This window comes from Ambystoma mexicanum, chromosome 10 (assembly GCF_040938575.1).
Source record: "Ambystoma mexicanum isolate Mex_15411 chromosome 10, UKY_AmexF1_1, whole genome shotgun sequence".
Classification (NCBI taxonomy): domain Eukaryota; kingdom Metazoa; phylum Chordata; class Amphibia; order Caudata; family Ambystomatidae; genus Ambystoma; species Ambystoma mexicanum.
In genome coordinates, this window is record NC_090932.1 from 9,235,371 (window position 1) to 9,249,420 (window position 14,050).

General features: G+C 44.3%; 1 protein-coding gene across 5 annotated transcripts in view; it reads right to left on the minus strand.

Moving 5' to 3' along the window:
* Nucleotides 1-14,050, minus strand: part of OPA1 (OPA1 mitochondrial dynamin like GTPase) — a 1,475,337-nt gene that overhangs the window by 925,310 nt on the left and 535,977 nt on the right. For all 5 annotated transcript variants that reach the window (XM_069617417.1, XM_069617415.1, XM_069617414.1 and 2 more), the window contains 2 exons: nt 3,020-3,091; nt 2,829-2,928 (listed from right to left, as the gene is read on the minus strand). In XM_069617417.1, the coding sequence (XP_069473518.1) occupies nt 2,829-2,928; nt 3,020-3,091 (172 nt within the window). The remainder of the gene's footprint in view (nt 1-2,828; nt 2,929-3,019; nt 3,092-14,050) is intronic.

The following is a 14,050-nucleotide window of genomic DNA, read 5'->3' on the forward strand; positions in this document are numbered from 1 at the left end:
TGGAATCACGGTTTATCGGTATTTTGGGGGGCAATCAGGAGGTCTTTTTAGAAATTTAAGACAGTAACCGGCTGCTAGGGTTTGGAGCACCCATGCATCCAAAGTTATGCTTTGCCAACTCCGGAGATGACAAGACAGTCTGCTTCCTACCACAGACTTGTGGGCGAGGGAGTGGTTTTGCTGTACCACCTACAGCAGAGGGTAACTCTGCTGGGGTTTAACAGGGCTTTCCTTCCTCCTCTACCTCCACGAGGGGGTTCTTCTTTGGCTTCTTTTTGAGAATTGACCTCTTCCTCTAGAGATGGAGGAATACAAGGATGAAGAGAACGTCCTTTTCGTTTGATTTGAGGTTTGATGTTGCCCGATTGCCGGCCCTAATGATTTTGCTGCGGCTCGAGACGCTTGCAGCTTTTCCAGGCTATCAGCCTTCTCACCAAACAGGGAAGTCCTGTCAAATGGCTTGTCGAGCAAACATGCCTGGACATCTGCAGAAAATCCTGATTTTCTTAGCCAAGAAGATGCTCCTAAGCACTGTACTGGGATCCACGGACCTGCTTACTGAATCCACTGTATCCAGGCTGGCACCTTTTCCTTCCTGTATAAGGCCTAATAAACCTCTTTCTTCTCCCGCCGGAATGTTTTCTGCTGCAAGAGCAGCTACACCCCAAAGGGTGCGAGTGTACTTCGCTGGGGCGCTGGCAGAATTACCTGATTTTAAAGCCATGCTCCCTGCACTCAATACTCTATTTGCTAAAGAGTCCATTCTAATACCTTCCTTATCTGCCGGAGCAGAAGGGTAAGTTGCAGCTTTTGATGAAACTATTGCTGCTTGAACCACCAGGCTCTCAGGTGTAGGGTGCCTGTTCAAAAAAGGAGGGTCCACAGAAGCAGTTCTGTATTTCTTTGTCAACAATGTGGTTTTAGCCAGTTTTCTAAAACCCTTACTCTTAAGGCTGCATGGAATGGTGACAGTCTCCCTAACTGGACCACTGTATAAAATATCAGCGATGGCATCAGTCTCAATAGCAGCTGCGGGTTTGGACCACCCCAGATACTCAGCCACTTAACAAATTACAGCTCTGTAGGAGGGATCAGCCTGACCAGCCATCTCTGGTCTACCAAACTCTGTCTCTGGTGATGTTTCCTGGCTACTGGTCTCCTTTAGAGTTTCCACCAGATTTTGCATCTTGAATTCTTCAGAGATCAACTCCTCTGGGATTTGTGTCCCATATTCGTCCCCAAAAGGGGGCTGATCTTCCTCAAAGATTGATCCCATTTGCCTGAAGAAATCAGGTTGAGGAATGGTCTTAAAACTTCGATATATCAGCCTATGGCTGCAGTCATACAGTAAACCTATGTTTAGCAGTCTTCGAGAGCACTGAAAGCTCAGACGAAGTGGAAGGTGTCAAAGGCGTCGAGGCTTCAACAACTTCCACGAAGCAGTCAGTGAATGGGCCAACAATTTTGTACGCTTCGATGGATTACATGCCTCGAAGGTTCAGGCGATAAACATAACTGCTTCGATACCTTCGAAGAAGGCTTCGATACCGAAGATGAATGCTTCAAGGGGCCAGACAGAGGCTCTTTCTTGTGCATCGAGGAAGACTCCTTCAACTTGTGCTGACGAGTGTCTCTTCCCGGGCGCCTCAAGGCCCGGGAAGAGACACTCGTCAGCACGAGACATGAGAGACTCCCTACTGTTCTTAATAGACGCTTAGGGGTGGCTTCGTTTCTCAGACTCCATCAGAGGGGCACTCGAAGGAGCTTGCTTCTTGAAAACTTGAAGCATTTTCAAACAGGTGTTTTCTTATTCCACCAGAGTCAGTTCTTTTTTGGAAAATAAACTTTTTCTGGAGAGGAAGACAACAACGAGGATCTGTGACGTCGTGTCGTGAACTAGACACCGAACGTCTTCGGTGTTTAGGACGCTTTTTAAACAGAAGCAAAATCTCTCGATTCAGAGGATGATTTTCTTTTAGATGGGGTAACTGCTGGCGATTTGGTAGAGGGCTTACCTGCACATCGAGTTTTCCCATCCTTTCCTGCAAGGACTTGACAGTCATGGATTGACATGAGCCACAGTCGTCGACTTTGTGGCCCGACCCCAAGCACCACTGACAGACGCAGTGAGGGTCTGTGATAGAAATTTTTGCTCCACAGTCTGAACACGGCTTGAAGCCGCTTAGGAGCGAGTAGCTCCTAAGCACGGAGCAATGCAGAAAAAATGTAACAGAGGTAACAGTCAGCTCGTGTGCTTCAGTTACCCGGGTCCACGCCAGGAGGGATGCTACGGAGGCCATAGAGGACCAAGACTCGACGCTGCACGACCCGATGAAAAGAAAATTCTGACGCAAGGTGCAAGCAGACTTGAATGTCAAAGATGAGGAATACATGGCAGGACACAATCCATTTGAAATGGTGCTATGCAAACCACAAGTACAATACAATTGTGTAGTATCCTTCTGGATTAAGAAACCCTGTCTGAAAATGAGACTATATTGAGTGTCTTTAATTTTACTTAAGTACAGGCGGAGCCCCATAACTCCATGCATCACCTTGGTCTGTATGTAAAAAAAATATAGTCCTGCTACACAGAAGATGCCCCTTATATCTGCTACTTATCTAGACCTCATCATGCCTTGCCAAGAGAGTACATTCCAGAACCCTCGGTGTGGGTTTCAACACAGCAAGGATTTGGTTCTCAACATTCTGAAGCAGCTGCAGGATGTGCCTTATGAATTAATAACAAGCGCTTGAGGATCTAGAAGACTAATATGTGGTGTGCATTAGGGACACAAGCAGCAAGGCTCGGGCAGAGCTGGCGTTACCTTGAATGCAGAGAATGATGGCATTGGGGTTCAGCATGTACGCCTTGCTGATGCTGAAGATGGTCTCCTTGGTGTCAGCAGCCATGCCCGCCGTTACAGTCTTCATAAAAGCAAACCGTGAGAGAGAAAAATGTAAGCATCCTGTTAAATCTCCTGGCATGCAGAAAGGTGACGCCCCCGTGAATACTTACACTGATGATTCCGGGCAGGTCTACCAAAACCATCCTCTGCAGTCCCGGGCCTTTCACACTGAGGGAGATGGTCTGAGGAAACACAAAAAGTGCAACTAGTCATCAACCGTCACCTGTCTGTGTACACAGAGTACTTCTTTTAACTGAATTTCAGTCTCACTTTAAACATGGGGCATAATTCAGACTATGGTCCAACTATGAAAGGATCACTAATCATCACAAAAGGGGGGTGGGAAATGAGCCAAAGTCCAGGAGGATGCGCCGCCCTCGTCACATCGCCTCACTCTACTACCATCACTTCGCATGACACTTTCACCTTATAGACCATGTAAGAAAAGATTTTGTTTTGCACCCTCTCCCCCCATATGTTATGATGATATGGCATTTATAATGCGCCTATACACAAGTGTTTCAAGGCGCGACAAGGCAAGGGAGGGGGAACCAAGGGAAGACAAACAACAATCCTACTAGGCCAGGTGTCATTCAGATTGCGCAAGAGCATGCGAAGGGGGGAAAGGGAAAAGTGCGTGAGGGAAGGGAGAGGGGAAGTGCAGTACATGGGATAGTAGAATAAATAAGGCAATAAAACGGGCAGGTGGTGGCAAGTGCAAGGAAAGTGCAGACAGAGATTCCTACTGGACCCCCCAAATCCATAAACCAATACAACCCCACAAAAATGCAGTCAAATACAAAAAATGCAACTTAAATACAAATAAAAAGCACGGTCCAGACTAATAACATACAATTTATAGAAACAATCAACAATATAAAACCTTGGAACAACATTTGATGAAAAACCAATTTATGTTAAAAAATACCCACAGTGCATTTTCTTCTATTCCAAGCCATCCTCAAATATTCGGACAGACCCCAGGCAACAATCAGAGGTGCAGCTTGCAATAAAGACATAAGTGCCGGACGGCACTGTGTAAAGTCGACTTCTCAGAAGAGTGGAACAATGGTTTGTTTCTCAATATCATGATAGCAGGGGCAAAACAAGACAAAATGTACAAGGTCTTCCTTCAGAGCCCCACAGCCCGTGCAAACTCAGTTCTGCTCATACCCCTGCCATTTCTTCATAATGTCTCTCAGCAGCAGTACATTAAAGCGCGCCCTGGTCAGTGCCCAACGATCAGCCTGTTTATTGCTATACGTCAGAAAGGGCTGAATAATGTCCAGTTTAGAGAGGGGCAAACATCGCCTTTTGGACTCAAGGGAAAGACCAGTGGACTCTCGTTTTGTAAGAATACGAGCGGAAAGCCCTCTTGTACATTCTACACCCTGCTATATACCCTGCTATTGCAAGAATCTGAACCAGACACTGTAAAGTCGAGGCATTCACCCGTCTCACGCAATCTGAAATACATTTTAACCGTGGTATTTGTGGCCCATAAGAGCATTACAACAGTGATGTGATAGTTGTGTGGGTCATTGAAGCCCTCACATTTGACCAGATCCCCAGCCAGTGCACAAATGGAGCTTCATACCAGTCATCGCCAATGTGGATAATGCCCAATGCTACATACACTGTAATTAGGGGCAGAACCAGGGAGGCCCACAAGTTTTTTAAAAAGTTTTGTTCTCGATAACTTCAATGACCATTGTGTTTTCAATCCCCCCACAGTGCAGCCCCACAATTGGTGACAGCTTTAGTTTGTTCATGATACACTTCCATAATTGGACCAAGTGGTTGACCTTGACACATTTTCATAAATCTTCCAACTCCCCCCAGAGCCTGCTTCATTTTAGTACTTGGTAAATAGACATGGGCCACCCACCTCCAGTTTTCCGTGAAGCAAATGCCTAGATGATCAAACTTGGTCACCCTTGTAAGTGATCCGTTACTCGTCATGGTACGCATTTTGATTTTTTTTCTCCTCTCACAGGGCTGCATGCCATCACTGCTGACTTACTGGTGTTTATTGTTAATTTGAAATCATTGATAAGCTTTTGGAGGGCCATCGGTGTCCGAGCAATGAGGATCATGTCATCAGCATATGCAAGCATAGGACTGCTTGACGCCCATCCAGGGTTAGTCTGCTTTTGTGTTCAGCGGAGCTTTGAACAGGCCATTTATATAGAGGGTGAATCGGACTGGAGCGAGGACACAGCCCGGACATACTCCAGAATCAACCTCAAAATAACCAGTACATTGGCCCTGTTCCCCAAAGCAGACAAGCCCCAGTGTCCCGCCATAGAGACGCTCTGTCCTTTATGTCAAATGCGGTGCTCAAGTCCATAATGGCTAAGTAAATCGGCTCCTCCTTGACAGACAGAAGAAGCCCCCACCAAATACAAATTAAGGGCCTGGTCCAGAGTATCCAGAACAGGTCTAAAACCTTATTGGATCGCCAAGAGAACTTGGCTAGTTTGGATCCAATCCTCAACATATTGCAATATGAGCCGACCAAAAACCTTGAAGGAGGTGTTAAGCAATGAAGGTGGCCTATATGCCAAAGGGCTTCCGGGGGCCCCCTTTTTAAAAAATAGGTGAATAATTGCAGTTTTCCAGGACTGTGGAAAATTACCAGATGCCAAACAAGAATTACAACAAGCTTCCAACAGGGTGACCCACAAGTCCACTTCTCCCTTAAATAAATCTGCAGAGACTGCATCGGGTCCCGGGGCTCGATTATGTGACTGTTGATTAACTGCCCTTTCTACCTCCTTCAAAGCTAGCCGTTGTTAGGAAGTGTTACAATACAAAGTACTCACATTATAGTCAAAGTATAACTTGATAAATTGCATTACGGAAAGACATATGAAATGTTTCATTGAGCGAAATGAAAGGAAGGAAGCATTCGAATAAAATGAACAAGTGTTTAAAGTGGCAGTGAACGTGACAGTATTGGAAGCTACCAAATACAGACATTGCCTGATATTATCTTGATGCTCAAGCTAAGGGATTGCATGCACAATGTATTAAAAAGACATATTGAGCAGTTGTCAATAAAATTGAAAGTGAGTGAAAGATACAAAATACAGTGAGAGAATTTGACGGATCAATGGTGTAAAAAAATAAGCGAATTCACAGTGTGGTGATATTGCAACAGATATGCACAAGTGTTTTACTATGCAATGAGTCTGGAAACACAGAGTCATTAACACTGAGACAATTAACTGTTGGATGAGTAAATGAACATTATGCAGAACATAGCTGCTCCAGTTAAATTTTTGGCACTGCCAGGAAATCCAGTATGTCTTTGGGAGCAATGGCAGGACAACTTCCAGGTATACTTGAGAGCAATAGGTGGATCTAAGTTCAATGATGACTTAAAAGAAGCTACGCTTCTTAACTGCATAGGTGCAGAGGCACTCAGGATCTTCAGAACCTTGCCTGATTTAGATCATACGGATGAAATCTCAGGAGATTCTTCGAGTGGAGCCAGAAAGTATGACACAGCAATCGCTAAATTAAATAAACACTTCGGAAATAAGACCAACATTGTGTTAGAGCGATACAGGTTCTTTTCAACGAGACAAAATAAAGGTGAGAGCATAGATGCCTATTTGGCTGCATTGAGAGGGTTGTTGGCTACGTGTGTCTTCACAGGGGTGGCAGATGAATACTTGAGAGATCAACTGGTTTTGCACGTAGCAGATCCACGCATCCAACGTCGTCTGTGGCAGGCAAAGAACCCCACGTTAGAACAAACAATTGAAATAGCAAGGTCTATTGAACTAGGCGAGAAGTTTATGAAGGAAGTCCAGAACAAAGTGAAGAATGCAGAAATAAAGTCGGTCCAAGGAATAGATGATGGACAATGTGGCAAGGAAGAAGAGGATTTAATTGTCATTGACAGAAGATTGGTTAAGTCCGATATAGGTGGTGGATCTAAACAAGAGAAAGCAAACACATACAGACCAACCAACAAATGCTTTAAGTGTGGATGGTACAGACATTTAAATGCAGAGAAAGATTGCCAGGTTTTGTCAGCAGAATGCTATACATGTGGACAAATATGCCATTTTGGTAAGGTGTGTCGCAACAGCAGGGGAAGAGGTAGATTTAGTAACCGCTATGTGAGAAATGCTGGTCGCTATGGTAGAGGAAGAGGTACTGCCATGACGAGCATAAAGGCGTTGGAAGAAATTCGTGGTCCAAGCAGCTTGTTGGCAATTACAGATCGATTAGAAGATGAAGTACAAATACTAGCTTTCACACCAAATGAAGGCGGTCTGGGACCATGGGTACCAATGGAGATCAATGGCATAACCTTACAGGTTATGGTTAATACTAGCTCTCCATATACTATGGTTGATGTGGAAACCTATGTGAACATACTAAAGAAAAGAATGGAAGATTTACAAATGACCAAGATAAAGGCAACTGGTTATGGAAAAACTCCCATCAACATCGGTTTTGTTTGGGTGCATCTAAATTTTGAAGGAAGGAAGACATACTGTAGACTATATGTGGCTGAAAATGGGTTTTCAATAGTTGGATGGTGGGAACAAGCATCACTTAAAATCAGGATACATCCAGGTGAAAATGTGCCCATTTTATGCATTACTAAGAACAGTTGTAGCACTTCTGAGAATCTAGCCAAAAGTTTTCCGAAAGTTTTCAATGATAAAATTGGTGTGCTCAAAGGTTTCAAACATCGCATCATACTCAAGAGAGGAGCAAATCCAGTAGTACACAAAGTGAGAAACATACCAATTGGCACCAAAGAAGCATTAAAAAGTGAATTAGAGAAATTGTGCATGCAAGACATTATTGAACCTATTGAAAGCTCTGAGTGGTTATCCCCGATTGTAATTGTTAAAAAACCTGCTGGATCAATCAGAATGTGTGTCGACCTAAGAGATCTAAATGCCAACATTTGGGTAGACCGCCATCCTCTGCCAAACATAGGAGAAATGTTGACCACGATGAAGCCGGCGAGATACTTAACAACACTAGATTTATCGTCAGCGTATCACCAAGTTGTATTAGAGGAACAACCTAGACATTTAACATCGTTTATAACGCCATTAGGAGCATTCAGATATAAAAGAATGCCTTTTGGATTGGCTTTGGCAGCCGCCGTGTTTCAAAGATTAATGCATCACTTGTTTGATGGTCTCCAAGTAGTGCATTATTTCCAAGATGACATCTTGATATCTGCAATGACCGAAGAGGAACATGATGCAAAATTGTTAGGTGTGCTACAAGTCATACAGCAAAAAGGGATGACACTCAAGATTGAGAAGTGTAAAATAAAGAGAAATTAAGTGACTTACTTGGGTCATTGCATAAATGCAGATGGTATAAAGCCTAAAGAGTCATTGGTGGACACCATTCTTAAGATTCCCGATCCTATCAATAAAGATAAACTGCAGAGTTTTTTAGGGTTAACAGAATATTATTCTAAATTTGTGAATCACTACTGTGATAGAATTGAAAAGATGAGAAATCTGATGTGTAAGGGTATAAAGTTTAATTGGTCTGAAGGCTGCAAGAAATAATTTGAAATGATCAAGTCATTAATCAACAAAGCACCAGCACTTAAAATGTTTGACTCAAGTGCCAAAACTAGGATATCAGTGTATACCAGTAACATAGGCCTTGGGGGTGCCTTAGAGCAAGTGCAAGGAGGTGAAGTAGTTCCCATTGCTTTTGCTTCCAGAACATTAAGAGGGGCTGAGAAAAATTATTCTACCATAGAGAAGGAGGTCGTGGGTGTCAAATGGATACTAGAACATTTCAAAGGGCTCATTTGGGGCATGCCGTTTGATATCAAAACTGATCACAAGCCACTTATACATGTTTTGAACTCAAAGAATCCTCATATCACATCGCCACGCATAAGGAGGTGGAAACTGATTATAATGCAATATAATGTCAATATAAAATATACCCCTGGAAGAACAAATGTAGTGGCAGATTGTTTCTCTCGCCTACCATGTGAGAGTTGCACAAATGATGGCGAGGACAAGGATGAACTAACAGAAGATCAAAACATGGAATGTATAATAGCACATGTGCATCCAAGTTGTTCAAAGGAGGAATGCATTGAAGCAAGAGAACACCACCCTGAGCAAAGACTTTTGAGAAAAGCTATTGAAAGTGGCTGGAAAGATACTAAGGAGAATATCAAATCCTGGGAAAAAATAAAAGATGAATTGACAAGTGACAATGCATGTATTTATCGAGGAGATCGGATAATACCTCCAGCAAGTATGAGGGAGAGAATTATGAACATTGCACATGAAGGTCATGTGGGTAGAAATTTAACGAAAAGAAGAGTGAGAGAAGCTTACTGGTGGCCTAACATGTGGGGTGAATTGGAGGCTCTAGTCGGAGATTGTACTGCGTGTGCAGTAAGTGATAAAGGTAAATCAACACATATCACACCATTACAGCCAGTAGAAATTCCCAGTACAGTTTGGACAAAACTGGCAATTGATATAGCTGGACCATATGAAACATTGGGATTATACATCTAAAGGGGTGGAATGTGGAATTGTTGAAGAATCCATATCAGCTGTCAAAGTAATGACATTTTTAGAAGAAACTTTTAACAGGTAAGGTGAACCAAAGGAATTAATATCTGACAATGGAGCTCAATTTATGTCACAAGAAGTTCAAAATCTTTTGAAAGAAAGAGCCATTAAACATAATACAACAGCCTTATACCATCCCATCCTCGTCGCCAATTGTTAGGAAGTGTTACAATACAAATACTCGAATTATAGTCGTAATGTATAACTTGACAAGTTTATTAGGAGGAGCCCCCAGGAGGCCAACCATCATCAATGCGACATCTTCCTGTATGGTTCCATCTAACATTCTGGAACCATACACAAATCTGTAGTCAGGGTTACAGAACGTATGCACATCCTGGAATAAAGAACTATGTACATAATACTGGTGTATGTAACATCACAACAGCCGTATCAAGGAGAAGCAGTGTTCATTCACATACCAACAGGCCCGTCCCCTATATAAAGATGAGAAGTGATCCAGCCAAGCTTTGGCTGCAACATGATTCTCCCTGTGCGTCTTGACTCGTTTATATTGCAGACCTCCCGCAACGAACTCCCAGAATTTCCCTTGCGGAGACGGGCAGCAAAAGATCTTCCCATGCTTTATTGTCCAAGTGAACTTTTCTCTGTTCCACAGTCCCTTTATAATCAGCCCTTGCCATAACCACGTCTCCCCTGGAACTTTCTATGTTCCTCATGGTTCTCAATAGATTATTTTGCACAGTCCTAAAAGACACGTCGAACAAGCTGACCAGCCTACTATTCCTTTGCTTGAACTCATACTGGAAGGAATCAGTCAGAGCCCTCCATAAGTCCTTAGAAAAGGAAACAATCTGGTCGGGTGGGGTGGGGGGGGCCTCTTGGTCAAGAAATGACAGAATGCGCTGCAAGTTAGATGTTACCAGTATGCATTGTACTGTTATAGGATCACACCTTGCCCATTTGAGTCTACGTTTGCCGTGTGGGTTCACTTTGCATAGATCCAATTGCTGGAAGACGGGCTGGCAACCTTGAAAGAAACCTGTTTGAGGACCAGTTTAAGGAGGAAGTTATCACTTGAAATGTCCTCTACAATGCTGAAATCTAATATTAAATTCCAGTGTTGGACGTGCATACAGAAATAGTCAGTAAGACATTTATGTTAATGAAAGTTAATTTACCTGCCACATCAGACTGTATGCGTCCATTAAGAGAATGCATTCCTCGTTCCATTAACCACATGCCCACTTGTAGACCCCATGAGCTTACCCGAACATCACTCATCTGCAGGCACAAGACCACATTTTCTGGATGTAAGTAACACCTTTCGCTTTACTTCTGTTGCCCATTTTACTCCTTAGGAGAAACCGGCTACTTCCCAAGACTGTTAGTACCGACAGGCTATGTCTCTCTCTTGGAATTCTTGTATTTTTACAATTGCACACATCACCTTAGAGTGAAGTGCAGTAAGGATAATTTGAATCCTAATATCTTTTTACATAATGGATTTTTGGTTATTTTGACAATGTGTCTAAGACAAGCCTGTGGCAGTCGTATGATTTTTACACTTTGTGATATTTTACTTGTGCACTTTTGCAATTACCACAAATGCCTGCTAAAGGGTATACACGCATTTCGCCGAATGAAATGTCATCGTTGGACATTTCATCGCCGGAATTCTCATCACCAGAAACCTTTTTTTAAAAAAATATTTTTTGGGGGGTGTTTTGTGTGGGTTGGGGTATGATTATTAAAGTAGGGTGGGGGGGGGGGGAGTCGAGCCTGTGGCAGTCGTATGATTTTTACACTTTGTGATATTTTACTTGTGCACTTTTGCAATTACCTCAAATGCCTGCTAAAGGTGGTGTGAGAAACCAAAGGGTGTTTCGCCTGCTAGTCCCCAGGCATCTCTCTCTCGCTCAGGTGACCAGGGCATGGCTATTACCTTTGGATCCAGAACCTGGGGTTGGACCAGTGCGGGAGGATCACCTGGGTGAGGGGTCTCCGGGGAGGGGAGGGGGATAAGGCAACCGATGGTGAGACGCGTTATTCCCCCTTTCCCGTACCCATCCCCCCATCCTATTTAATAGAATCATCCAACTTCCCAACTCCTGCAGCCCTGCTACAGAAACATTGGACAGAGGAAGAGGGTGACAGAGTTAAGAGACGAACACTTACATATCTTATTGGACATGTCCAGCTAATCTGGTCAGGCACTTGGCTTTAACCACATCCATCTGATACCCATTAGCTTCCCCCCACACTGCAAAAACGGCGAAACAGATACACTGGGCAAGGTGGAATATGAGAAGAAGCAGATCTTACGGGGCAAAGGCAAACCTACTGGAGCAGGACGATCAATCGAGGGACTAGAGCAAAGGGTAGAGAAACCCTGAAGAAGGTCATTGCATCTGGGAAACCGTGAAGGAGACACAGAGAAAGTTAAACTGCAGACAAGAAGAACAAGTTACTTATCAACTGGTAACGTTCTTTCGACTGGATGTTCCTCCAACGTATTCCTCATCTTTGACATGTAATGTTCACAGCTCTGCTGTTTCGGCAGATGGCGTCCTGCGTCGAGTCGATGTCCCTCGAAGGACTCCGTTGAGGGCGACGTCATTGGATGTTATAAGTAGCATGCATGGTGCCCGTAGCCTCAGTTCATGTTCCCCCCCCCCCACCTCACTGTGTAGGCCAAGTGGGCAAAAACAGCGCAGACTGCCTTCCGACTTGTCGGAAGCTAAGGTGCAACTGCAATGTAAATTTTTCAGAGGGGTAGGCTGGGAGGGCGATGAGGAATACGTTGGAGTAACATCCAGTCAAAAGAACGTTCCCAGTTGGTAAATAACTTGTTCTTTGAATGAATTGTGTCCTCCAACGTATTCCTCATGTTTGACAGACTCCCAAAGCAGTAACCAAAGGTGGGAGAAGAATTTCGATAAACCCAATTAAATGGCAGAGTAAAGTACAGCCTTCCCAAAGGCCACATCCTGAACATGTGAAGTATCCAGGGAACAATGCTTAAACATGTGGATGGAAGACCACGTCGCAGCATCACAGATGTTCTTAACAGGAACACCCCTCTGTAGGGTTGTTGATGTAGCAATTCCCCTGGTGGAACGAGCCCTCAAGCCGTCAAGCGGGTCTTTGCCCGCAAGTCTATAGCACTCAGAAATAGTGTGGATGATCCACAGAGACAAGGTCTGTTTAGAAACAGCCTGGCCAAACCTATGACCAGTGTACCCCACAAAGAGCTGGTTGTCCACTCTGACCTTGGACAATCTGGAAAGATAGAAGCTCAATGCTCTTCTCGGATCCAACCTATGTAGCCGCTCCTCTTCCTTACTAGGAAGGCGTGTAGCACAACCTTCTGACTTAAGTGTAAGTCAGAGACCACCTTAGGGAGGAAGGAAGGAAGTACCCTCAATACAACTCTGTCCTTGTGGAACCAAGTAAAGGGTGGCTTAGAAGAAAGTGCCTGCAACTCGCTCACTCTTCTAGCAGATGTAATCACAACCAAGAAAACAGTCTTAAAAGTCAACAACCTCAATGCACAGGAGTGCAAAGTTTCAAACAGAGCACCCATCAGAAATGCTAAAACCAAATTAAGGTCCCAGACCGGCACCTGAAAAGGCGATGGCGGGAACACATTTGTGAGTCCTTTTAGAAACGGAGTGATCAGTAGAATCTTAAAATAAGAGTATTCTTTGGATGAGCGCTTAAATATGGACAGCGCTGCTAGGTAACTTTTAATGGTCCCCACCTGAAGACCTCAGTGTGCAAAAGAAAACAAGAAGAGAACCTCCGGAATTGAACACTGAAAAGGAGCAACATTCTTCCCCCTGCACCAGTCGCAAAACTTATGGCAACAGTACAGGGACTTTGTTGCTGGACGCCTGGCCGAAAGCAACACCTTCATTACATCCTCTGGAAGGTCCCATATCTCAACCTTTCAGAAACCATGCCTGAAGGTTGAGAGTCTTGACCTCTAGATGGAGAACCCGACCTCCCTCTAGCGAGAGAAGATCCACTCGTCGGGGAAGACGCATGGGAGGAAAGATGGACATGTCTAGAAGGTCCAGGTACCACACTCTCCTGGACCAATCCGCAGCAATGAGGATCATGTGGGACCCGAACCTCCGTAACCTCCTCAGAACTTGAGGAATGATGGGGATTGGAGGAAACATACAGAAGCAGGAATGACCAATCCATGACAAACGCGTTTCCTACAGCTCCTCTCGGTGAAAATTCCCTTGAGCAGTACCTCTAGCAGTACCTCTAGCACTTCCGGATGGCACTGGTCGCAAAAGGGGCAAAGATCTCCTGAAGGACTTCCTGAGCTATCTCCCACTCGTGGGAAACCGCTCTCTGCCTGCTCAGAGCGTCCGCCGCTGTGTTCTCCTCTCTGGCTAGATGCACCACGTTTAAAGAGATTCCTTCTTGAATTGCCCAGAACCAGAGCTGTATTGCCTCCATGCAAAGCGGTAGTGATCCTTCGCCTCCTCTCTTGTTGAGGTAATACATGGCCACAGTGTTGTCGGTCATTATCAGGACATTCTTCCCCTGTACAGACGGCAGGAA